This window comes from Sinocyclocheilus grahami, unplaced genomic scaffold (assembly GCF_001515645.1).
Source record: "Sinocyclocheilus grahami isolate Dianchi unplaced genomic scaffold, SAMN03320097.WGS_v1.1 scaffold511.1, whole genome shotgun sequence".
In the NCBI taxonomy this organism is placed as follows: domain Eukaryota; kingdom Metazoa; phylum Chordata; class Actinopteri; order Cypriniformes; family Cyprinidae; genus Sinocyclocheilus; species Sinocyclocheilus grahami.
In genome coordinates this window covers 209,328-233,721 of record NW_015505690.1, presented here as the reverse complement: position 1 = coordinate 233,721, position 24,394 = coordinate 209,328, and the positions used below count along the sequence as shown (strand labels likewise).

The 24,394-nt window shown below is 37.6% G+C and overlaps 2 protein-coding genes across 2 annotated transcripts in view; one reads left to right on the top strand and one right to left on the bottom strand.

Annotated features, from left to right (window-relative positions):
* The window catches only part of acad11 (acyl-CoA dehydrogenase family, member 11), a 123,979-nt gene that overhangs the window by 60,945 nt on the left and 38,640 nt on the right, over positions 1–24,394 (bottom strand). The gene's annotated exons all lie outside the window — the stretch shown is intronic.
* On the top strand, positions 5,591–9,050 carry LOC107554725 (atypical chemokine receptor 4-like). The gene has a single exon (XM_016237323.1). The coding sequence runs from the start codon at positions 5,595–5,597 to the stop codon at positions 6,750–6,752; it is 1,158 nt and encodes a 385-aa protein (XP_016092809.1). The 5' UTR covers positions 5,591–5,594; the 3' UTR covers positions 6,753–9,050.

The window sequence follows — 24,394 nt, the reverse complement described above, 5'->3', positions numbered from 1 at the left end:
GGTCTAGGAGGAGTTAGGAAAAGTAGGTTTGCACAGTGAAATCAAAATGGCAGTATGGACAATTATGACATAATTAGTCATAATTGTCACATTCTCGGCATGATCTTAGAATTTGCTCATGCATTATTCTTTTTTATTTGGTCAGCATGGTCATTTAAAATGAGAGATCATTTTCATGATGACAAAACGCCACATAGGGTGCAATCGAATTGTCCTTGAACCAAGGAAACACTGGTTTCTAGCCCTTACAGTTCAAACAAAAGTTATTAACATACACATGAGTGCAAATTTGGATAGTTGGTGGCACTACTGTGATTGAATTAGAGACTCCAAAATTGATGTGGTTAATGTTCAGACTGCCCTCTATCTGTGTGCCAATTTTCACAACTGTTACCATATGGTTCTATGGGCTGCTGAGGACGTAGAAGAGGAGGAAGAAGAAAAACAGAAAGAAGAAGAAGAGGAAGAAAAGAAGAACTTAAGCAAGATGACTATTTAAATTAGATGCCTATGCACCTTCGTTGCATGTCTAAAATTAAGATTTTTTTAAATTAATTTTTGCCATTAATATAACCCTTTTAAAATGAACCACATTATTAACATTAGATAAGTACGCATTTATATACAGAAAAAATATATTTGTTTATTTTCTTTTGGAGTTGGACTGCATAAAGTATCCATCATACATGTAAACTACTTATTAAAATATAGTTTAAAACAACCTCTTGTGTTGTGTTGTGTTGTGTTGTGTGTTGTGTGTTGTGTTGTGTTGTGTCTTGTTTATACCGAAATTCTTCCGCTTGAAGATTATCAGGAAAACACAGAGAGGGTCTCTGTAACCTGCAAGAGGAGGTTAATCTTTATTTTCTTGCACTCTTTTCGCCTCCTTTCTCTCTCTCTCCTCTACAAATAGTTTCCTCTGACGCACACTCAAACACACACCCATGGCCGTCCTCTTGCCCCATCTGCAATTATCAACAGAGTGTTTCACTTCTCTAGGTTGAAGGCAGCTCTTTCCAGGACAGAGTGTGACTCAGACGCTACAGAGGTAAGACACACTGCTGCATTTGCATTTCACATTAACATCAAAACTGCGGGTAACTCAAAGTCAAGGGTTTTGATCACTTTGTGTCACAACAACACAGGGGACAGGCATAACTTTACAGAATCATCATTGAAAGTAAACACTGGATTAAGAATACAGCAAACAATTTCCCAACAAAGTTACAACATACGCTGAATTATGGTAATGGACATTTACTATGCTTTTTAGTCAGTATTTAGATTTTTTTAGTTGGATTTCTTTTGCAGTTAGTTTCCTTCACTGTCATCTATTTAGTCAAGGCAAAGTCCTGCTTACCGATCTTCAAAATGGGTTTATGACAGGGAAGGTAAAGTTCAAAATAAACACATTTCAGGAACACATTTTAAATATGACTATGAAAAAATGTGTTTGCAAAAAAAAAAACTTGTTTCTGTATGATAGTGAGAAAGCAGAATGGAATAAGGGTTTACCTGTACAGTGTTAAAGTGACAGGATAAAAGGGTGTAACATACCCTGAGCTCCATAATAGACTAAAGTAATACAATACAACAATACAAATTCTGTCATGGATTCAAGAATAAGAACAATAGATCACCTTTTTCCATGCCTAAAGCCTCAGACATACTTTCTGCAGTAACAGTTAAACTGTAACTTTTGAAACAAACTGTATACAAACGTATATAGAATAGAATAAAACACTTGTTAACAGAACATGTTTGTTGTTAATGTAATGAACTACACTTGGATGCTTGTGGTTCACCCAAAAATGTAAATTCTGTCATGATTTACTCACCCTCAGTTTCTTCCAAACCTGTATGAATTTCTTTCTTATGCTGAATACAAAAAAACAAACAAACAAAAAAATATATATATTTAAAAAAAAAAAAAAAAAAAAAAAAAAAAAAAATGACGTGTGGCCAAGTATGGTGTCTCATACTTGGAATTTGTGCTCTGCATTTAACCCATCCAAGTGCACACACACAGCAGTGAGAAGTGAACACGCATGCACACACACCCGGAGCAGTGGGCAGTCAATGCAGTTGGGGGTTCGGTGCCTTGCTCAAGGGTCTCACCTCAGTCGTGGTATTGAAGGTGGCGAGAGTGTTGGTTATTCACTCCCGCCATCTAAAATCCCTGGGGGACCTGAGACTCGAACCCGCGAACTTCGTGTTACAAGTCCGACTCTCTATTCATTAGGCCACGACTGCCCCGAGAGAATGTGGGTAACCAAACATTTGCTGGTCCCCTTTGACTTCCATACAATTTTTTTCTCCAAACAAAGAAAGTCAATGGGGACCAGCAATGGTTTGGATACCAACTTTCTTCAAATATCTTCTTTTGTGTTCAGCAGAAGAAAGAAATTCATACAGGTTTGGAACAACTTGAGGGTAAGTAAATGAGGACAGAATTTTCAGTTTTGGGTGAATTATCCATTTAAATTCATATATTGTCTGCTGATGTTTGCATTAAATATTTATTTAGCAACTGCAACAATGCAAATTCAAATACAATCCAAATAAAGTATATGCATTTTGTCATAAAAATGCTTTAGTAGTGTATTAGTCTATTGGTATATTATGAAGTTTAAAATGTGCAGTCAAATTTAAAATGTCAGCAAAACAAAAGAATAATGTTCGGAAATTTTGTACAGCCAAAAAAAAAAAAAAAAATGTTGACGTGGATGAATATGTTGTTATTCATCAGAATTTCAAAAACAGGTGCCAAAAGCTTTCCACAAGAGGAAAAAGTTCCATCCTAAACAGCGGCTTTTCCGGAAGAAATGTGCAGTTCATAATTAATCACTAGGACATTTTTGAATAGTTTTTGACTGATGTTTTAAACATTTGGAATGTTATTCCAACTTTCTGGTTCTTTTTAAGTAGCATAGAAAAATGAATTGACATGGTAAATATGAATAGACAATAAACAAGTACAAAAAGCAGGCAATCTGCATCAGCTATAGATCTTTTAACAGCTGGTTTGCTTTTCACCCAGAAAGACAAAATCAGCTCCACTCAGTGCCTCTATTAAACAAGCATGTGTTTAACAGATTGGCAGGTACACTCAGTGTTATGTGGAACTCCACATGAGCAGCTGACAAAAGTCAAAGATGTGTGGTTTAGATATGCAAACAATGAGAACGACCAAAAGTGAGCATTTCTAGACCTTCACCTAAAAGAGTTCAGGGTTAAATAAACTCCCCTTCAATCCAGACAAACTATAGCAAAGCTACTAAGTTTACAATACGTCCAAAGCTCAAGTGCCAAAAAGCTGCCCATACACTTTTATTTACTTTAAATGATTTCATAAGCTACTGTATATGGTGAAATAGACAACAACACTGCAAGCTGCTCGAATGATTCAGTCAACACAGAGTTTTCGGTTTCTGTGTTGAGTTGTGTATGATCTCAAACAAGAACCTCTGGACCACTAAGTGAGAATGACGATATGGAAGAAATTACTAAGTAACATTCAAGATAAAGTTAGTCAGAACAAAGCACAGATGACACATTGAATCAGCAATCAAATGAATGAGTAAATTAAAAAGATAAAGTATGCACAGACATCTAAAATAAAATCATTTTGTAGTTGTTTGGCTGTGCAGAGTCTAACAACATTATGCAGACATTATTATAAACAGATGTGAATTTTAAGGTGCTGAATCTTATTAAGATAACCTACAAATCCCATAATTCAGAATATTTGCTAATTTGCTAAATAAATGCCCATTCCCATGAAAACAAGTTTGTAATGTAGAAAAACTGTTTCTAAAAAAACAATTGACCTTTTTTCTACAATAAAAATAACCTAAACTGAATGCAGATAAAATATACTGTATTAGATTGTACATTTTTATAATAACATATTATTTTTCTTCAATATATTTATATATTTTCTACAATTGGTAAAAAAAAAAAAATTGACGAATTGCTTTTGTTCCTTTTTTAAGTTGCTTTGGATAGCATCTGCTAAACACACGATGTAAAAACCATTTTGCCCTCTCAGAGTCTAAAACAAACATGAAGTAGGAAAGATCCTACTTCTATTTCAGAGTTTTTGTAACTGTAAAGGATGTTTAAAGCCATTCTTGTTGGAAACAAATGGATGTGAGCAATTTTTTTAGCTCTAACACAACAAAATGAAAGGCACATTCTGTGTGTAAGAGATTCTTTAGAAGACATTTTTTGTCACACAAGTCAGTAGACCAGCTAAATAAGCAGCTATAGTTAGTCATCATCAACAGCATACAAACTAAACTGAACCATCAAAATTCATAATTAAAACTTTCTTAAACAAATACCAAGGAACCAAGGAAACACTGGTTTCTAGCCCTTACGGTTCAAACAAAAGTTATTAACATACACAAGTGCAAATTTGGATAGTTGTCGGCACTACAGTGATTGAGTTACAGACTCTAAAATTGATGCGTTTAATGTTCAGACTGCCCTCTATTTGTGTGCCAATTTTCACAACTTTGTTACCATACAATTGCTTCTGCCAAACCAAAATGACACTGTCTCAGAAAGTAGGGGGCTAGGAGAAAATTGCTCAACATCGTAGTGCTGTTCATGCACACCAATCTCGTAAAATCCGATTATTCTGACATGGCTTGAAGGCAGCACATGTCCAATTGCAAAGCAAAGTTAGTTAATGATCCTCTTTTTTTTCTTTTTTACATTTTACACAAGAAAAAAATTTGCAAAAACTGTACCTTTAGGAGGTACAAGGGGATGCGGCAATAACTTTAAAGGGACAACTTTACCTAATCTCAAGATGCATATTACCTTAGAGTAGATCAGCGGTTTTACCACTAAATAGAAATAGATTTGGAATGACCAGCAATATTGTGGCTGATCCGAATAATGTCCAGAATAATTAACATAAATTACTACCATCAAACCAAAGATAAAGAATTCCACAATTTATTAAGGTTAAACTGAATCATTTTAGCTGGTGAAAAATACATGAAAAATAAGTTTTTACATTTTACAAGAGAATACTATTTCAGTCTTTTTACTTCAAAATGTCATGTTTAATTCAATGTGGGTTTTTTTGCAATATCTGAGTGATTTTTTTTTTACATCATTTTTTTTTCAGTGTACAATTTTTGCTTTTTTTTCTGAGCGTAAAAAAACCCCAATGAAATCTAGCATCATTAATGTTTACATTTCTTTCTCTCTTTAGATCATGATGAGTGTCCTTTTGGATTACGAACATGACTATCATTATCATGACCATGACAATAGTTCCAACCACAGTGACTATGATGACAAGGATTTTGACTTCCACACAGTCTGCGACAAACAAGAGGTCCGGTCTTTTGCTGGGGTCTTTTTGCCAGTCGTCTACACCCTAGCATTGATCCTGGGCCTGGCAGGAAACTTTTTTTTTGCAATTATTTGTAAAAATTTACTAGCAATATCTGAGTGATTTTTTTTTTACATCATTTTTTTTTCAGTGTACAATTTTTGCTTTTTTTTCTGAGCGTAAAAAAACCCCAATGAAATCTAGCATCATTAATGTTTACATTTCTTTCTCTCTTTAGATCATGATGAGTGTCCTTTTGGATTACGAACATGACTATCATTATCATGACCATGACAATAGTTCCAACCACAGTGACTATGATGACAAGGATTTTGACTTCCACACAGTCTGCGACAAACAAGAGGTCCGGTCTTTTGCTGGGGTCTTTTTGCCAGTCGTCTACACCCTAGCATTGATCCTGGGCCTGGCAGGAAACTCGCTGGTCATCTTAATTTACCTTTCCCACAAACGCTTACGGACGCTGACGGACGTTTTCATCCTCAACCTGGCGTTCGCAGACCTCCTCCTGCTCCTCACACTGCCCTTCTGGGCTGCGGATGCAGTGAATGGCTGGGAGATTGGCACAGCCGCCTGCAAGATCACTTCAGCTCTCTACACCACTAACTTCAGCTGTAGCATGCTGCTGCTGGCCTGCATTAGCATAGACCGCTATCGTGCGCTAGCCAGAGGCTCCACCACCGCCAACGCCCCAGCCAGGAGCAACGCCCGCAGGCAGAGGATAATCATGTGCCTCATGGTTTGGGGACTTGCCATTGTCCTCGGATTGCCAGATATGGTGTTCTACACGGTGAAGAAGCAGCACTCGATTGGGCGTAATGCCTGCCGGGCAGTTTACCCACACAGCATGGCGCGGGCAGCTAAAGCAACTCTGGAAATTCTGGAAGTGTCTCTGAGCTTTCTTCTGCCTTTCCTGGTGATGATGTTCTGTTATTGCAGGGTTGGAATTGTGTTGGGTCAAGCCGCAACAGCGGGCGTACGTGGTGGAAGGAGATGGCGGGCATTTCGGGTTTTGATAGCAGTAGTAGGTGTGTTTCTGTTGACCCAGCTCCCCTATAATGTGGTAAAATTAGTCAGAGCCCTGGATGTGATCTACATTTTAGTGACAGAATGTGAGGTGAGCAAAAACCTTGACCGGGCCAATCAAATCACTGAAAGTCTGGCCCTCACGCATTGCTGCCTGAATCCTGTGCTCTATGTCTTTATTGGCTCATCCTTCAAAATGCACATTCTGAAGCTTGTCAAGCGCTGCGGGCAGACAGGAAGAGGGTACCGCCATGGCAATGAACAGCCCACTGTCGAGATCTCCCTTAAGTCAGGCACACAAACTCACACTCACTCTTCGTCGGACAATGAAGACACGAGTACGTTCACCATATGACACCGCAATAACTTCAACAATGAGGACTGCCAACTATATTCCAGGACATTAAAAAAATTTAATTTTAAATTTTAAATTTTAAAAATTAAAGTTTTTAAGTAACTTTGACAATAACAGTCGTGTACAGAGTTCATTAAGTTCGAAGTATAATTCAGTTTTGATGTGATCGCTAGTGTATGCGTATAAAGTTGAACACGTTTCTTTTTCTTTTCTTTTGTTAACTTACATGAATACTTGCACTAAACACAAATTCACTAGTTTAATTTGTGTTCAGTGTCCGCACTATTTCCAGTCATTTAAACTAGAGTTGCAGGTTTCTTTTAACCCCTCTCAAATAGGGATGGGTCACGATTTTCAAATATTCGATTAGTTAATTTAATTATCGAATATCAAATAGGTTGTGCGATTATTGTTTTAAAAAGTTCCCATGTTTGCGAGAGAAAGTATTGAAATATATTTTTTCCTCCCATCTCGTATTTATTCCCTTTAGGGGCTCCATTTTTTAATGGAAATGACCTAGCCTTATGAGCGGTTGATTTATGCTAATCGACGGACTGTTATGTTAATAAGTGCAGTCATTCAGTTATGTTTATTATATTACATTTTTCAGCATGCTACCATCATTATATGGCTTGAGTTAAGATAGCCTATCTTCTAATTAATTAAACTGTTTATTATACAGATTGAAAGCATGAATGTTCTCTCTCCCTCTCTCTCTGTTTATGGCTGTGTAGCCTATACGTGCGTGTGTGCATGCGGGGAAGGGGTGCGATTTCCGAATAATAATTTAAGAATTCACAGCGATCTTCGAATATTATTTTTGCTTGAAATGCCCATCCCTACTCTCAAAAGTTCTCATCAATAATGGCATATATTATTATTGTTACTGCCGTCTCCATTATTTTTCAACTGTAAAACGAAAGGCTGGGCCAGTGTTGCCAACTATGAAAAAAACATTAAGGTGCATGTATGAGCTAAGCATTCAGAGTATGTGTGGTTAGAAAAATCTGGCTGAACATACAGTATGCATGTACTATGCTGCTGATGCAATTTACACCACACACACTGTACGCATACTGCACATATGTAAAAATCTAAGTATACTTTGGCCTTAAGATTAATGCATTAACCAGAAACATTCCACTTAAACATCTTTTGTTATATGTTTAAAGATCAAAGTATGCTGTTTATCAGAAGACTTGCATGGAATCTGAGCCCGCAGAATTCCATGGAAAACTTCACAGAATATATCGTTAACAACACTTGTGTGTTTGTTTATTTCGTATTTTGATTGCTAATACTCTCTGCTAACAAACAATAGTGCCATTACTCAGTTTTAGCTAATAATAGTCCACAGAATCCACAAAATCAGTGCATTAACCAGGAAAAATTTATTCTATGTGGGCATATTTATCAGTTATTATACTGACCACTTATAGAAAGTGTATAGAGAACTCAGGGATCTTGTGTAGAAAAGATACCCTGCATACCAGACGTTACATTTTGTATATTATATATCAACAATGTAAATATATTTTTAGATTAAAGCATACTTTAAACACTTGGCCTTGTATTGAGTTTTGGTGTTATTTCTGGTTTGGAATTCCATATGTGCTTGCACAGAAAAGTCTGCAGGAAAACAAAGTATACAAACACACACAAGTCACATGTACAGAAGATTATGCTTTACACACAGGATATAAGCCACAGCATCTGATTCTGGTTGTAAGTGTGTGGTTTTGAAGGAGAGTTTGTGAATTAATGGGAAGGTTATTATGACAGCACAGATGATATTTGGAAAGCAGATTGGAAAAAGAGGTTCATGAACAAAAGTGGTCAACCATATTTTTTCTTTAAATATAATAAAATAAATGGGGAAAAAATGAAAATAAATAAAAGCACAAAGAGAGATAAATTATTGGCTTAATTAGCAGGATTTTAGACAGCCATATGTTGTTACATTTATTTCTGAATTATTACCAACAATTATGAATTATTAATGTCTTGTGCTCTGAAATTACAGTTCAGCCCTGAAGTTCTATCTCTTTAAAAGAGACTTGCTGATGATAATCCGCTCTGCAAAACTAACGGAATGCATAGTTAATAAAAAAAAACTGGATGACTAGTAATTTCTTACTGCTAAATTCTGGAAAAAAAACAGAGGTGTTAATAATAGGGCCTAAAACCTCTGCAAGTAATGACCTAGAACACTGTTTAACACACGATGGTTGCTCTGTCAGTTTTTTATCATCAGTTACGTAATAACGTAGGTGTGCTATTTGATAGCGATCTTCCCTTCAAAAGTATGGGGGTAGAATCGTTGCATAATTCCAAATAAATACATTATGATCCACAAATAAATGTAAAGAGATTAACAAAAATAAAATGTATTGATAAATAAATAGAATGAGATCCACAAATAAATCTTAGAGTTTCACAAACAAGAATTAAATTCACACAAAAAATAAAATGAGATTTGCAAATAAAAAATTCATAGATATATTTTTATGTCACAAACACAACTTTGCCTGGCATTAATTTGTGAATTACACACCTCCTGTGCATTTGTAGATCGCTGCATGCATTTGTGGATAGCTCCCTGTGCATTTGTAAATCGTTGCGCTTATTTGTGGATTTTGAGACATTTCAAGCGTCAAGAGGCAAACCAATCCACAAATGGATGGACTCCACCCCCCTTCTACTTAAGCCAATCAGATACCGGTCACGTAGCGCCGACCAATCGTAGCGTGTTCTCGCTCCAAACAATCACGTTTTGCCTTACAATCAGTGTGGGACCAGGCACCAAACATGCTATTCTGGCTAATTAACCGCTTCAAAATGGACGATCAGGACAGTTACATATTAACTCGTGGGAACGTCATATTATGTCTTGGCCACGAGATCCTTTTGTCGAGGTAATCCTTATATCGTGGCCACGAGATGCTATGTGTCACAACCAGGACAAAGAGGCAGACAGGCAGGATAACGTTAAGCAGAGAGTTTAATCACAGGAACTTAAGAGAGGCTTCCAACCAAAAAGAGTTCAACATAGGCAGTAAGGGAAGCAAAACACAGTCTTATCTGGGTCGGCACTCCGATCCTTCGGCCGAGAACTGAGGATTCCGAGGGGAACAGGCAGACTGGAAGACGAGGAACCAGGACAGAATAGCTTGCAACCTTGAGACCAGTCGATGAGTGAATGAGGTGAGTGAGTATTTGAGTGGTGTGGTAAGTGGGTGCAGGTGTCCGTGATCAGTAATCAGGTGATTGTGAGCGGGTGTAGGAGGCTGATTCGGCTGGTGAGGCAGGTGTTTCCGTGACATTACCCCCCCCCACGCCCGAGATTGACGGCGAGGACGACCGCGGCTCCTGGGAGCAGGGCGGTCTGGATGAGCCTGGTGGAAGTCGTTGAGGAGAGATGGGTCCAGTATGTCCTCTCAATACAAAATAATCTCGTGGCCACGACATATGACGTTCCCACGAGTTAATATGACGTGGCCATGACAAAATTAAGTGAACCGAACAGGTCCCCTCGCCATCACCATAAATATGAGCATAGCAACAACCATGTTAAATTTTTGCTCGTTGTTGTTAATTTAACACCACTTACCTGTCTTAAACTGTCCTGATCATCCATTTTGAAGCGGTTAATTAGCCAGAATAGCGTGTTTGGTGCCTGGTCCCACACTGATTGTAAGGCAAAACGGGATTGGTTGGAGCGAGAACACGCTACAATTGGTCAGCGCCACGTGACCGGTATCTGATTGGCTTAAGTAGAAGGAGGTGGAGTCCATCCATTTGTGGATTGGTTTGCCTCTTGACGCTTGAAATGTCTCAAAATCCACAAATAAGCGCAACGATTTACAAATGCACAGGGAGCTATCCACAAATGCATGCAGCGATCTACAAATGCACAGGACGCGATTCACAAATGAATGCCAGGCAAAGTTGTGTTTGTGACATAAAAATATATCTGTGAATATGTTTTTTATTTGCAAATCTCATTTTATTTTGTGTGTGAATTTAATTCTTGTTTGTGAAACTCTAAGATTTATTTGTGGATCTCATTCTATTTATTTATCAATACATTTTATTTTTGTTAATCTCTTTACATTTATTTGTGGATCATAATGTATTTATTTGGAATTATGCAACGATTCTACCCCCATACAAAAGCCAAATTTGTAAAACCGCATTATTCTATCTTAAAAATATATCTAAATTACGACCTATGCTTTCAATGTCAAATGCAGAAACGTTAATTCATGCGTTCATGACCTCAAGGTTGGATTATTGTAATGCTTTATTGGGTAGTTGCTCTGCGCACTTAATAAACAAACTCCAGCTGGTCCAAAATGCAGCAGCTAGAGTTCTTACTGGTACCAGGAAGTATGACCATATTAGCCCGGTTCTGTAAACACTGCACTGTCTCCATATTAAACATTGTATAGATTTCAAAATCTTGCTAATTACTTATAAAGCCCTGCATGGTTTAGCTCCTCAGTACTTGAGTGAGTTCTTATTGCATTACAGTCCTTCATGCCCGCTGCATTCTCAAAACTCTGGCCATTTGATAACAGCAAAATCAACTGCGGGTGGCAGATCCTTTTACGATTTAGTGGCCAAACTCTGGAACAATCTACCTAACTTTGTTCGGGAGGCAGACACAGTCTGTCAGTTTAAATCTAGATTAAAGACCCATCTCTTTAACCTGGTTTACACATAACACACTAACACATTTATATTATTGAAATCCATTAAAGGATTGTTAAAGGGTTAGTTCACCCCAAATGAGTTACGTCTTCCTCCATTTTGGAGAGTACCCAAGAGCGTAATCAACGTAATCAGTGTTGTTTACATTCGGAGAAGAAAGCGTGTGCATGAACGTAATCTGCGTAATCAGCGTGTTTTATGCTTAGGGGAAAGTGTGCATATGTGTTGTGATACTCTAAAATGGCGGAAGACGTAACTCGGGGGAGAAGAATTGTTGAATAAATTGTTATTTTTGTTTTCTTTGCGCTCAAAAAGTATTCTCGCAGCTTCGCAATACTGAAGTTGAGCCACTGATGTCACATGGACTGTTTTACCGATGTCCTTACTACATCTCTGGACCTGGGAACATTACAGTTGCGTTGCTGTCTATGCAGGGTCTGAGAGCTCTCACATTTCATCAAAAATATCTTAATTTGTGTTCCGAAGATGAACGAAGGTCTTACCGAGGGTGAGTAATTAATGACAGAATTTTCATTTTTGGGTGAACTATCCCTTTAAGATGCATTAATTAGGTCAACCGGAACCAGGAACCAGTCCAGATGGTGGAGCAGCACTTAAAGACAACCCCTACAGCCCTGAATGTCAGTGGAGATGATGTCAACTAGATGTGCCCCAGAGACAGATCCCCAGCAAAGACCACGTCACCTAGATGGCAATTGGGACAAGACCACTGGAACCAGATGACTCCTCTGCACAATCCGACTTTGCTGCAGCCTGGAATTAAAGGGGTCAAATGACGTTGCTAAAAAGAACATTATGTTGTGTATTTGGTGTAATGCAATGTGTTTATGCGGTTTAAGATTCAAAAAACATTATTTTCCATATAATGTGCATTATTGTTTCTCTTCTATGCCCTGCCTTTCTGAAACACGTCGATATTTACAAAGCTCATCGTTCTAAAAAAGCGAGGTGTGCTCTGATTGGCCAGCTATCCAGTGCGTTGTGATTGGCCGAATGCCTTAAGCATGTGACGGAAATATTACGCCCCTTACATACTGTGATGCCGTCTCCCAGCAGGACGAGACTCAGTCCAGCTGCTCTGCTCGTGCACATCCCATCATCGGTTCTCTTTTAGCAGTTCAGTCAATGTACTGTTAGGAGTAACTGAATAGCTTGGGATATTGGTTTATTTCGCATCAGAGGGAGTGTCAGGCACATTTATAAACCGAATAACTTAAGTAATTTGTTAATTAGTGCGTACTGGAGACGTGAACCATTTCAAACGATTCAGTTCGATTTGGTGAACTCGCGTTTGAATCATCACTGGCAAATTATTTAAATAAAATTAACTTACTTACAGGCTATATGTCAGAAGCGCCAGACTGTCCTTGCAAAGTTGGAACTGCCCAACTTTATAGAAACAGCCTTTGTGCCACAGACGCATTTGGCTACTGGTTCAGGAAACAGTCCTCATCCATCCTCCATAAAATGCGCAGCACACATCTGAATATTTGGGTTGAACTGTTCTGGAACAGTGTTGTAAATACAACTTAACCACTGATTTCTAGTTGTGTCCTCTTTTGGAAGGCCAAACAAAGTAGTTTCGCTTTCTCAACGAAACACACAGCGACTCCACAACATGGCAGCGGCGGCAACAGCGAGAATAAAAGTTAACGCCTTCTCTCTTTGCGTGAACATTTGGGCGGCGTTATGCAAATCTTCCCACATCGTGATGTAGACACGTGGGGGCGTGTTAGAATGAGCCGTTTTAGGAGGGTGTGGTTGACTCTTAAATTTTATAAAGAATATCTCTTTGGATTTGAGACTTTAGCTTTGCAACTTTACAGATCTTATTTATGCACCAAGAGCTTGTAACACTCCAAAGAGAAAGGCTAAATTGAAATCGCATCATATGATCCCTTTAAACTGCTGGTTTCGTCTGGCCAGAGGGGAACTGGCCCCCCGACTGAGCCTGGTTTCTCCCAAGGTTTTTTTTCTCCATTTCTGTCACAGATGGAGTTTTGGTTCCTTGCCGCCGTTGTTGGGGACACTTAATTTCCAGCGATATATCGTCAACTTGACTGCACAGATACTATTTGTACTGAACAGAACTGGATGATGACATCCAATAGTGTTTACTATATTGTCCTTTTGCATTACTACACACTATTTTCCTATTTAATACTGTGAAGTTGCTTTGACACAATCTGTATTGTTAAAAGCGCAATATAAATAAAGGTGACTTGACTTGAAAGTTGATGTTATTTTGCAAAACTGCTAATTTGCTTGAGGGCACTACAGCTTAAGCTATGTCAAAGTAGTGTTTGTGAAAGTGATGCTGAGAAAATGTGTACTATTGCGGGACTAGTCATGCTTTCAGAAATCCAGTGCTCTGTATTCCCACTTGACCAACCAAAAGTTACATGCCAAAATGAAGGCAGGTGGTTGAAAAGGCTGACAAGGATGGAATCATGATGTCATGATGTTAGCTAGAAAGTAACAATTTTGGAGACAGAGAAGAGCAAGGTAAAATGGAAATCAGACTACAATGCCAGAGGTCACTCTAAGCAGCTGAATTAGAGAACAGTTTAAAAGTATATCTAAATAACAGAGAAAAAAATAGACCTAGGCAGGATTGATGAATATTTTGTGTCAAAGACCTAAGACAACTCAAGTGAGTCAGACCCAAATCAAGCGCCAATAATAGTAATTCCGGATGTGTCACACAGACCACATAAACAAGCCTCATAGCTCTTGATATTGTAGTAACCATTACAAAACATTAGCCTGTGTGAGTGTCTTTGTTTGCAGGGGAGTGTGTCTCATTCCACCAAAAAAAAAGAGCAGAATTTGTGTGTAGAAAGCAGAGCACTGCTTATCATTGGACCTTCAGTGTCCCCAGAAACCGTTACTCACTATAATGGCAGAATGTTTACTACAAATGTTTACAACAACAACAATAATACTTTAAAAGTATATAAAATATAATAAATTTGAAAAATATAATTTTAAAATAATAGCAATAATAACTGTTATTATAAAATAATTATCAGAAATGTATGCTATTTTTAATATAAAACAACACCAATTAAAATTATAGAAAAGAGGGACTGATGAAGGACATTATAGTGTGGAAAAGAATAAGAAACATTGTATTTTTAGTATAAAATATCAGTTTGCATCTAAATTAAAAAAGTAATCAAATTTATTGCTGATAAAATTAGATGGTGATTAATAAACTTGTGTGTTAAGTAATTGCATGTGTGAATATTTGTGTTTAACTACCACTCTCAAAAAAAAAAACGTTATGTCTTAATTCATTAAGTCACGCCAGAGGTTTCAGCATGCACATGAAAACACATTAAGTCAGACAGTTCCTTGGCCCTGTTCTTTCTAGTGACGGTAACGGTGGTCTGGAAGTCATTGCACAAAAGGCACAAAGGGGTAAAGGAGCTGTGAAAAGTTAAAGTTCAAGACCACCAGATTTGAACAAACCACCAAAGGAAATTGGCTATCCCACAAGAGAAAAGTGCAAAAAAGGAAAAGAGGAAAAACATTTGTGTGTGTGTGTGTACATCCATTAAACATTTTTGTGGCTTCATGGATATAGCTGAAGCAAAAGAAAAGGATATGAGAATGGGTTGAAAGAGAAAAGAGAATCCTGTTCGTGGACTTCAGCTCGGCCTTTAACACCATCATCCCAAACCTCCTCCTGCCCAAACTAACTCAGCTCTCCGTGCCCATCTCCATCTGTCAGTGGATCAACAGCTTCCTGACAGACAGGCAGCAGCTAGTGAGGCTGGGAAAATACACATCCAGCACCCGTACGATCAGCACTGGAGCTCCTCGATTCTGATTCTGATTCTGAAAAGGCCAGGGGTAACCAGTACAGCTGTCTGGTTCTGTTTTTGCTCATAAGGATGAGATGATGTCTAAAATGTACAGAAGGTTCATTCAGCAAACAATGACAGAAAGAGTAAAAAGTACTATGAGGAACTATGAGGAGGACACAAAACATGTTTGCACAATCAGTGATGACAAAAGACTGTACTGACCAAGTACATCTGAATAAATGGAATTAGGCTTGGAAACAACTTTTTGTGGTTCCCTCATGCCACAAAGACATGGAAGAAAATAAAGCTATCACCTGCAAATAAGCTTGGTGATGCTACAACAGCCCAAAAAAAGTATCCAGAAGGATTTAAATGGTTAATAACTCTCCCCTCTATAAGCAAGTGAATTTAAGGGCTCATGAATTTAGAAATAAATTTTTTCCTTGATCGTTTGACATGTAAGAGGTCACTGTACAATTAAAAACTGCCTAGCTGCTTTGGATTTTGTATTAGTATGACGCAATAGTGCAATAAAACACAAAAAGCCTCTAGATCGTCTCATGTTAACGGAGATGAGGAGGAGAAAAGACTGAAAACAACGTTACCTTCTAAAGATCCTAATGCTAGGAAAGTGACCAGTGCTCGAATTGAGGCGTGGCTGGGGGGGATCTGGGACCTCCCATAAGGCATATGGGACTGCCCATAAGAAATAAAAAATAGACTTAGGGGGTCCCCCAGATATTTTTATTTTACTAAAGATAACAATGACAAACATGATTACGTGATTCACACAGTTAGGATACAGAACATTTTGTGAATTAATTATTTATAATAATTCATGTGACTATAGTATGTTTTTGTCATATCTCTTTAAAATATAAACAGCCCTATCTAAAGACTGCTAAGCACATGACATTACTGCTTGCTTGGCGCCACTCCGCTAAAGCTAACTTTAGCGAAAAACGGAGACTAATAAACCTCTAAATCCGTGTATCATTCGATCATTCGTTTTTTGATTTAATATTGAAAGTAGAAAAATTAGAAAACGGCTCCTATTTCTTTTTTTCTATTTTTCCGAAAAACGAAAAACGAGAATTCAGCTTAAATTTCGTTTTTCGTTCATGGGTGGAAAAATGAATAAACAGCTTGAATATTGTGATAATGCTGCGGAAGAACTGATGAAGGCAAGGTTTGATCTTCGGCTGACCAATCAACAGAAAGGGGCATTTAATTCCCACCCACGTGTAGAAATCGAATATTCAAGCTGTTTATTCATTTTTCTACCCATGAACGAAAAACAAAAATTTAAGCTGAATTCTTGTTTTTCATTTTTTGGAAAAAAACAAAAAAAGAAAAAGGATCTGTTTTCTAATTTTTCTACTTTCAATATTAAATCAAAAAACGAATGATCGAATGATGGTCCGTGTAACCCTTTGCAGTTCTTTGTTCAATTCGCACCATCAAAATGAACCAAATGAAAAGTTGGCTTCAAACTTTCATTTTCAATTTCTTTGGAGCAATTTACAAATGGATAATTGTCTCTCGTTTTAATTTTCAATTTTACGAGTTTGGGTTGTTGCACCCGAATCTGATTTTTGAACTAACATAAAAAATTACTCATTATTCTGATTTTCCTCTTCTCTGTTTGGCACTCCTAGTTGGACCGTACCAGTAGGGGGAGCGGGGGTGGGGATGTGGATGTATTTACCCAGAGCACTGTATGTATAGGCCCTATGCCTATGCATTGGCACGTCTGACCATGCAATAATTTATCATCAAACCTCCATTAACTGTGTGACTGCACGTTAACAACCACAGATTTTCTGGAAGATGTGTGAGTGGATTGTGCTTGATGATTACGAAAGTGTAATCCGCAGGTTAGTAGAGGAGCTGGGATGCACATGCAAACACGTTCAAGAGGTCCTACAGCAGCAATATGGACTCGGCAGAGGCTCCAGTATTTCCTCCATTTCTAAATTCTGTGCATCGAGGAACATTCATTGTTTTGATTACGCATGGCTAGGGTGAGATGGTGTGGATGCAGTCGTTCGATCAGCAGTTACTTTTTGCGGCCCTGTGTACGGTAGAAAGATGATGATTGGAATGTTGAGAGCTTCGGGATACAGGTTGGGCAGGGGCGGCACCTGAGAATTTTGAACGCAGGTGCTGAGGGGGTGCTAGATCATTGACAGGGGGAGCTGGGCAATTCAGGGCTCCAGACTCATTATTCCCACTGGTCGCTCTTTTGCGACTAACTTTCTCAGTTGGTCGCACGAGCACTGTTTTTTTTTTTCCTACAACATTGGATTAATCAGTGCATGCTGATGAACTTTTATCATAGTATATGAAAACGAAAGTGGTTAACATTCAACCCGTTCTTTTTCCTCTTTTGCTATGTTATAAACAGGTGTCCTGACATTTTATCCTACCTGTCAGATTGTCCTACCAGGGTTTACTGTGCATGCGCACATCAATATTGCGTCCTTTTTCTCACGCTAAACAACAATATTTAATGTATCTGCATTACTGTAAGGGTAGGTTTAGGGTTGGGGTAGGTGCAGACTTTAATAAAACACAATCTTATATGTAGAAAAAAATATTTATTGTTGGTTTCCTATACACTCTAAAGAATGCTGGGTTAAATACAACCCAAAAATAGGGACAAACCCAGCAATTGGGTTGTTTTGACCCAGCGGTTGGGTTAAATGTTTAACCCAACCTTCTGGGTAGTAACCCAACTGGGTCAAAACAACACAATTGCTGGGTTTGTCCCTATTTTACCCAGCACTGGGTTGTATTCAACCCAGCATTTTTTGGAGTGTAACTAGCCAAAACCAGCCTAAGTTGGTTTGCTAAGGTGAGCTGATCACTTGGTGGCTACTGTACCTCAGGCTAGTTTATTTATTTAAGCAGGGATGGTAAAACCGTAGTTTTCTGGAGATGTGTTATGGTTAGGTCATAGTATGCCAGGAGTAAAATGTAAATGTGAACTGAACCATGGTATTGCCACAGTACTTGTTTTGCAAGGGAAAGTTTGCAAAAACATATTATCCTTACAGTTAAATGTTTAACCCAACCTTCTGGGTAGTAACCCAACTGGGTCAAAACAACCCAATTGCTGGGTTTGTCCCCTATTTTACCCAGCACTGGGTTGGATTTAAGTTGGATGAATTTTTTAGAGTGTAGCTGTATCCCTTCCAGCCACAACTGGGAATATAACATAATTACTGTATTTGCATTACAAGGGTGGGTTTAGGTAGGTGTAGACGTTAATAAACCATAATTTTACAGGCAGCATTTTTCGTTGTTGAATTGTACTGCCCACTGTTTAATAGGAGATAGAAAAATCTTACAGGGTAGTACAAATCCACATTACACCGGGCCTCGGATGCTTTCACTTTCGATTTCGCGACCTTGTCACATTTTGCAATAAAAGATAATTGTCTGTTTTGCATACATCTATACACCTTTAACTTTTTAAGACTAAAACAAAACATGGATTCATTGTTATTTTTAAATTTAAAAAGCACAACAACAATAAAACAGTAAGATACAATGACAAACAAGCCTACAAAACGTTTATTAACAAAAACGAATAAGATGAGGCATGGCATACACCACATGCTGTATTACATAATGACCAATAAATTACAGAACGCTTAGCAAACATGAGGAATCAAATAAAAAATGATAAAAAATAAATAAATAAATAAATAATAAAAAGCCTCCATAGCATAACGTGAGGTAAACAGCAAAGATAAGTTTTTCAAAATGAAAACAAAAAGAAAAGTAAAACTAAACTTGCTGCTTGCATGTCAATTTGCTCATGTTGCACCATATTTCATTTTCATTTCTCGTTTTTACCGTGTTGCGCATTTTAACCAATCACACACAATTCTGTTGAGCTTAGGAATGCAATGGCCAATCAGAGGAGTTCAGAGAGTTCAGAGTTGAGTGCGCGCGCTTTCGCTGACTGAATACCGGACTCTTGCGAATTCTCTCATAATCCAGTTTTGTGCTAGAGCAAGGGAAATCCTTTTGTATTTGCATTGTATTAATGTGCTTTTGCGCTACAATAATGCGCTCACGACATTTGTCAGTATAATAACGCCATAAAGCGCAGATGTATGTACAATGTAAGTGATTCATTCCACAGTGTAGGCTATACAGCTTCAGTGATTATAACAATAGTTTTTTTTTTTAGAGTGCTTAAACTCGCGATAGATCAATGTTAGTGATAATGTCACTTTCTATATAACTTATTCGCTGTTTGAATAACCATGGAAAGGAAACATTATATAGGCTACTTATCAATTTATAAAATTTTTATTAAATTGCAATTACGTTAAATACAAATTCAGTCCAATTTAAAAAAAATGTAGCCTACATGACACCCATGTCTTGTTATTGTCTAAAAAGACGGGTTTATGATGTTTAATACATTTGGCTGCTTTTAGCCTTACCCCGGAGTTGGTTCACTCTCAGCCTGATACAGCCATACAGCGCTTACATCCACATCCCCACCCCCGCTCCCCCCCACTGGTACAGTCCAACCGGGAGCGCAAAACAGAGAAGTGGAAAATCAGAATAATGAGTAATTTTTTATGTTAGTTCAAAAATCAGATTCGGGTGCAACAACCCAAACTCGTAAAATTGAAAATTAAAATGAGAGACAATTATCCGTTTGTAAATTGCTCCAAAGAAATTGAAAATGAAAGTTTGAAGCCAACTTTTCATTTGGTTCATTTTGATGGTGCGAATTGAACAAAGAACTGCAAAGGGTTACACGGATTCCTCTACTTGGAGCAAACGGTAAAGCTGGAATTGCGACATTTTCACTTGTAAATAGGGGGAAAATAATGAAATAAATTAAACAGGATTAAACAAATTAAACAAGATTATTTTGAGTAAAGCATTGCTAAAAGACAATACTGTAATTATTTAGCTCTAATGTAACTTCTATGTTGCCCTATTCGGGTCTGCGGCTTTTGTCACAGTCAAATAAACAACCACCTCCCAAAAATAAATAAGTAATTAATTAAGTAAATATATATATATATATATATTGGTGGGGACCCCCCATAAGATTTGATTCAATACCAGCACTAGGGATGCGTTTCGTTCAAAAATGTTCGATATCGATACCGATACCTTGACTTCGATACTGGTTCCTGAATGATACTTTTTTCGATACCAATTTTATGAAATCTATTTGAACAAGATTACATTATCTAAAAAAAAAACTTTGGTTTTATTTTTCAGCTTATTGATGTTTATACAGACTCAAAGTCACTGCACAAAGGAACAAAATGTAACAAACAAAAATCTGTGCAGAACGGCAGATTCATCAGATGTTTATGCATGGGCTAATGAAACTTTGTCTCAACCGATTTGTTCAAAACACAGAATCAATCAGCAATGAAATCGTCTGGTTGCTGTGAGATGCGCTGTTTCTGCCTAAAATGTAAGTGACCTAATATTATTGTATTTGCTTATTGAACTGTTTATAGACCTATTAAACAGTCGTAATGGTGAAAACGTTGTGTGATGTTGCCTAATTAACTGTATTTTAAATATAAAAACTTTCCATTTTCAATTTTTACCTCAGGATGCCGAGTTTCTTAGTGTTGCGCGTTTTGATTTCTCCTGGAGAGGCTGCATGAGCCTCACCTCAAGCATCGCAACCTTATACTGTCAATAGATACATTAGATATCCACTATTCGCCACTTACTCTAAATGTAATAAAATCTGAATAATATTGCGTTTTGGTGTTTACATAGTTATTTTTGTTTACTGATGTTTTAATCATGTTACTTGTCTAGCGTTAATGAAGAGTTAATATCAAGCCCTGGAGTCTATGTGCCGGGGCTTAGCCCCAGACGGCCCGGCCCAATTTAAACCCTGGTCTTATGTAGCATGATGCTACAGTGTGCATGAATGGTCACAGACGAGGATCGTTTTCATTTTAAAACAAAAGCGCGCCAGTGTAAATGTAGCCTTACAGCTACGGGGGCTGGGATGCATTCCCACTAAATACTCACGTGTGAGCCACATCTCTGAGTGTCACAGCCGCGGACCGACTGTGCAGACCTATCGGTGCATTTAGGCTATAGTAAGACACGAGCAGACTGCTCCGTACGTTTTCGCATCGCTCTCGCGGATGTCAAACACTGATCGATCTGCGCTTTACTGACGTTGGTGAGATTAACCCCTTAGGTATCGAAATTTGGTACCGAACGACGAGACGTTTTTCGATACTCGATAGTATCGAGGCAATTCGGTCGGTGCCTAAAAAGTATCGAACTCGATACCCAGCCCTAACGAGCACTGAAACTGATTATTTATTTTCAATGTGAATGTCTCAGTAAAGCATCATTTGTTTGTTTGGTACATTTCACTGCAGATTCTTTGGTAAATCAGTCACAATTCAGTGTAAGCTTTGCTTGACTTTTACTGTAAGATATGGATCTGAAAGCAATGCCACAACATTTACTGTAAGCAACAGTACAGCTGCCACGGTATACTAACCTTTTTATAACTGTCTGACAAACTGTAACTGAATTCAATACGCTTTACTGTTTAACACAACAAACGGCCAAGCAAGCGCACAAAACTGACAAGGTGCACGATACAGCATGAGACCAAGTAAACAAAAAAACATTTCCTAGCAACGACAACTGAGCTAAAAACTAATGAGACAAGAAATAAATACACTTACTGTACACACTGCTTTCAACTTCCTGATTGACTGCTTCTCTCAAGGAGTACCGGGTCATTCCATGTCAAATCAACCAAATCTCAGAAACTTCCCCTGCTCAAATTTTATAATTTTGTCAAAAAATTTTTCCCCTTAACATAATGTGATGCCTTCTCCCAGCAGGACAAGACTCAGTCCAGCTGCTCTGCTCGTGCACATCCCGTCAGTCAATTCAGTCAATGTACTGTTAGGAGTAACTGAATAACTCGGGATATTGATTTATTTAGCATCAGAGGAAGTGTCAGGCACGTTTATAAACCTTAATAACTGAATTCATTTTTGGATTAGTGCGTACTTGAGTCGTGAACCGTTTCAAACGATTCAGTTCGATTTGGTGAAATAGAACGATTCGATCGTGATCCGGACATCACTACACGAGACAAAACCAATAAAACCCATTACAAACAAGGCATTTGTTGCATCCAGTTGGGACATAATTACTGATTATAATGACTTATACTGTCTTTTTACGCATTGCGTATCGTGCTGCGTAAACATAAAACAATGTCTGCATTTGTGATCGGAGAAACAACAAACAACAAGCCTACTCTACACAGATCAAAACTTTTATAATGCTTTTACAACGAAACACACTCCACAACATGGCAGCAGCGGCAACAGCGAGAATAAAAGTTACGCCTTCTTTCTTTGCGTGAACATTTGGGCGGCATTATGCAAATCTTCCCACATCGTGACGTAGACATGTGGGGGTGTGTTAGAATGAGCCGTTTTAGGAGGGTGTGGTTGACTCTTAACTTTTATAAAGAATATCTCTTTGGATTTGAGACTTTAGTCTTTGCAACTTTACAGATCTTCTTTATGCACCAAGAGCTTGTAACACTCCAAAAATAAAAAAATCCTACTAACATTATAAGTGCACCTCAGGAAATGTGATAAAATGATATATTAAAAAAATATAAGTTCAATAAGCAATTTAGATATGGCAGAGTACACCAAGACATTTATATAGTCATCTATAAAGCACACAGTTGTAAATATAAGTGTATACAAAGTATACTGTATGTATAATGAATACATGCTAATCCTCCAACAAAATCTGGTCTTAATGCATGTGAATACAAACACGCTGCATAAACAAACTACACACATTTTTACAAGTAAATGCATTCTGTTTGGGCATCTCATTATATCGGCATACTGCAAAGTGTGCCGAGGAAAACCAAAGGAACTAGAAGCATTCTTTCATTTAAACAACAACTACCCTTCTAGCCAGAAGACATGCAAACCAAAAGGTCTTATAAATAAAACAACACTTGATTTTAGTGGAAAAACAAACCTGAAATATGCAACAAGGTTGGACTGCAGTTAAGTGTACTTTCCGAAGGCTCTTAGATGATACATGAAGTGTTTGGCCATTGACTGTCATTGCACTGACTATGATTAACTGTTTGAAATTCATTCCACATGTCTCAACAATAAAGATATGTTTAGCAGTCCCCAGAACTGATGGTGGTTTATGATAGTAGTGAAAAACACCATCTGTGCCTCTCAAAAAAAAAAAAAAAAAAAGAGAGATTTTTGAGATATGGAGTTCTTACACACGACAGGCTCATCTTGTAACCAAATGATTTGGATTTGTCACACTTATAATTTACCCTTTGTACTGATGATGAATCTGTACATCTGTGCGGGTTAAAATAGGAAAGAGATAGCACTGGAAAGTTGGAATTTCTACTGCTCAAGGACACAAAGATCACATACTGTACGTTGATGACAGTATTTTAAAACTCCTCAGAGACACACAAAACAACTTTGGTGACAAGTCAGATCAAACAAAAAAGATCTCACAACTTGTCACCATTCATATCTGACCATATTTTTCTCTTATAACTTTGAACCGACCACCCATAAACTTCACCATCCAAAACATTTGGTATGTGATATGTGCTTGCAAATCATATTTCTGTGAAACAGGATTTACTGTACGGGGTAACAAAATAATATGGTTTCAAGTGATACCGGGGGCTTCAAACTGGCAAACTGTTGCATGCAATAGTAGTTCTGATGCAGACATTCATAAAAAACTAAACTTTTTTTTTTTCAAAACATTTAAAACATTTGCTAGCCATTTTACTTCCGCGTTCAGTTTTCATAGAAATACAAATGAGTTTACAGTTCCAAGATTAACTCAATGAACAATGATTTTAACTATCAAGATTTGATTGCATTGTAAAATTTAATATATTTCCATTTCTAGACATAAATAAAATAATTTATAATAGAAAATATAATTTCAAATAGATATAAATTATTATTGGTCATTTATTTTTTTCACCTCATAGTAGTAGTAATAATAATAATAATAATAATAATAACA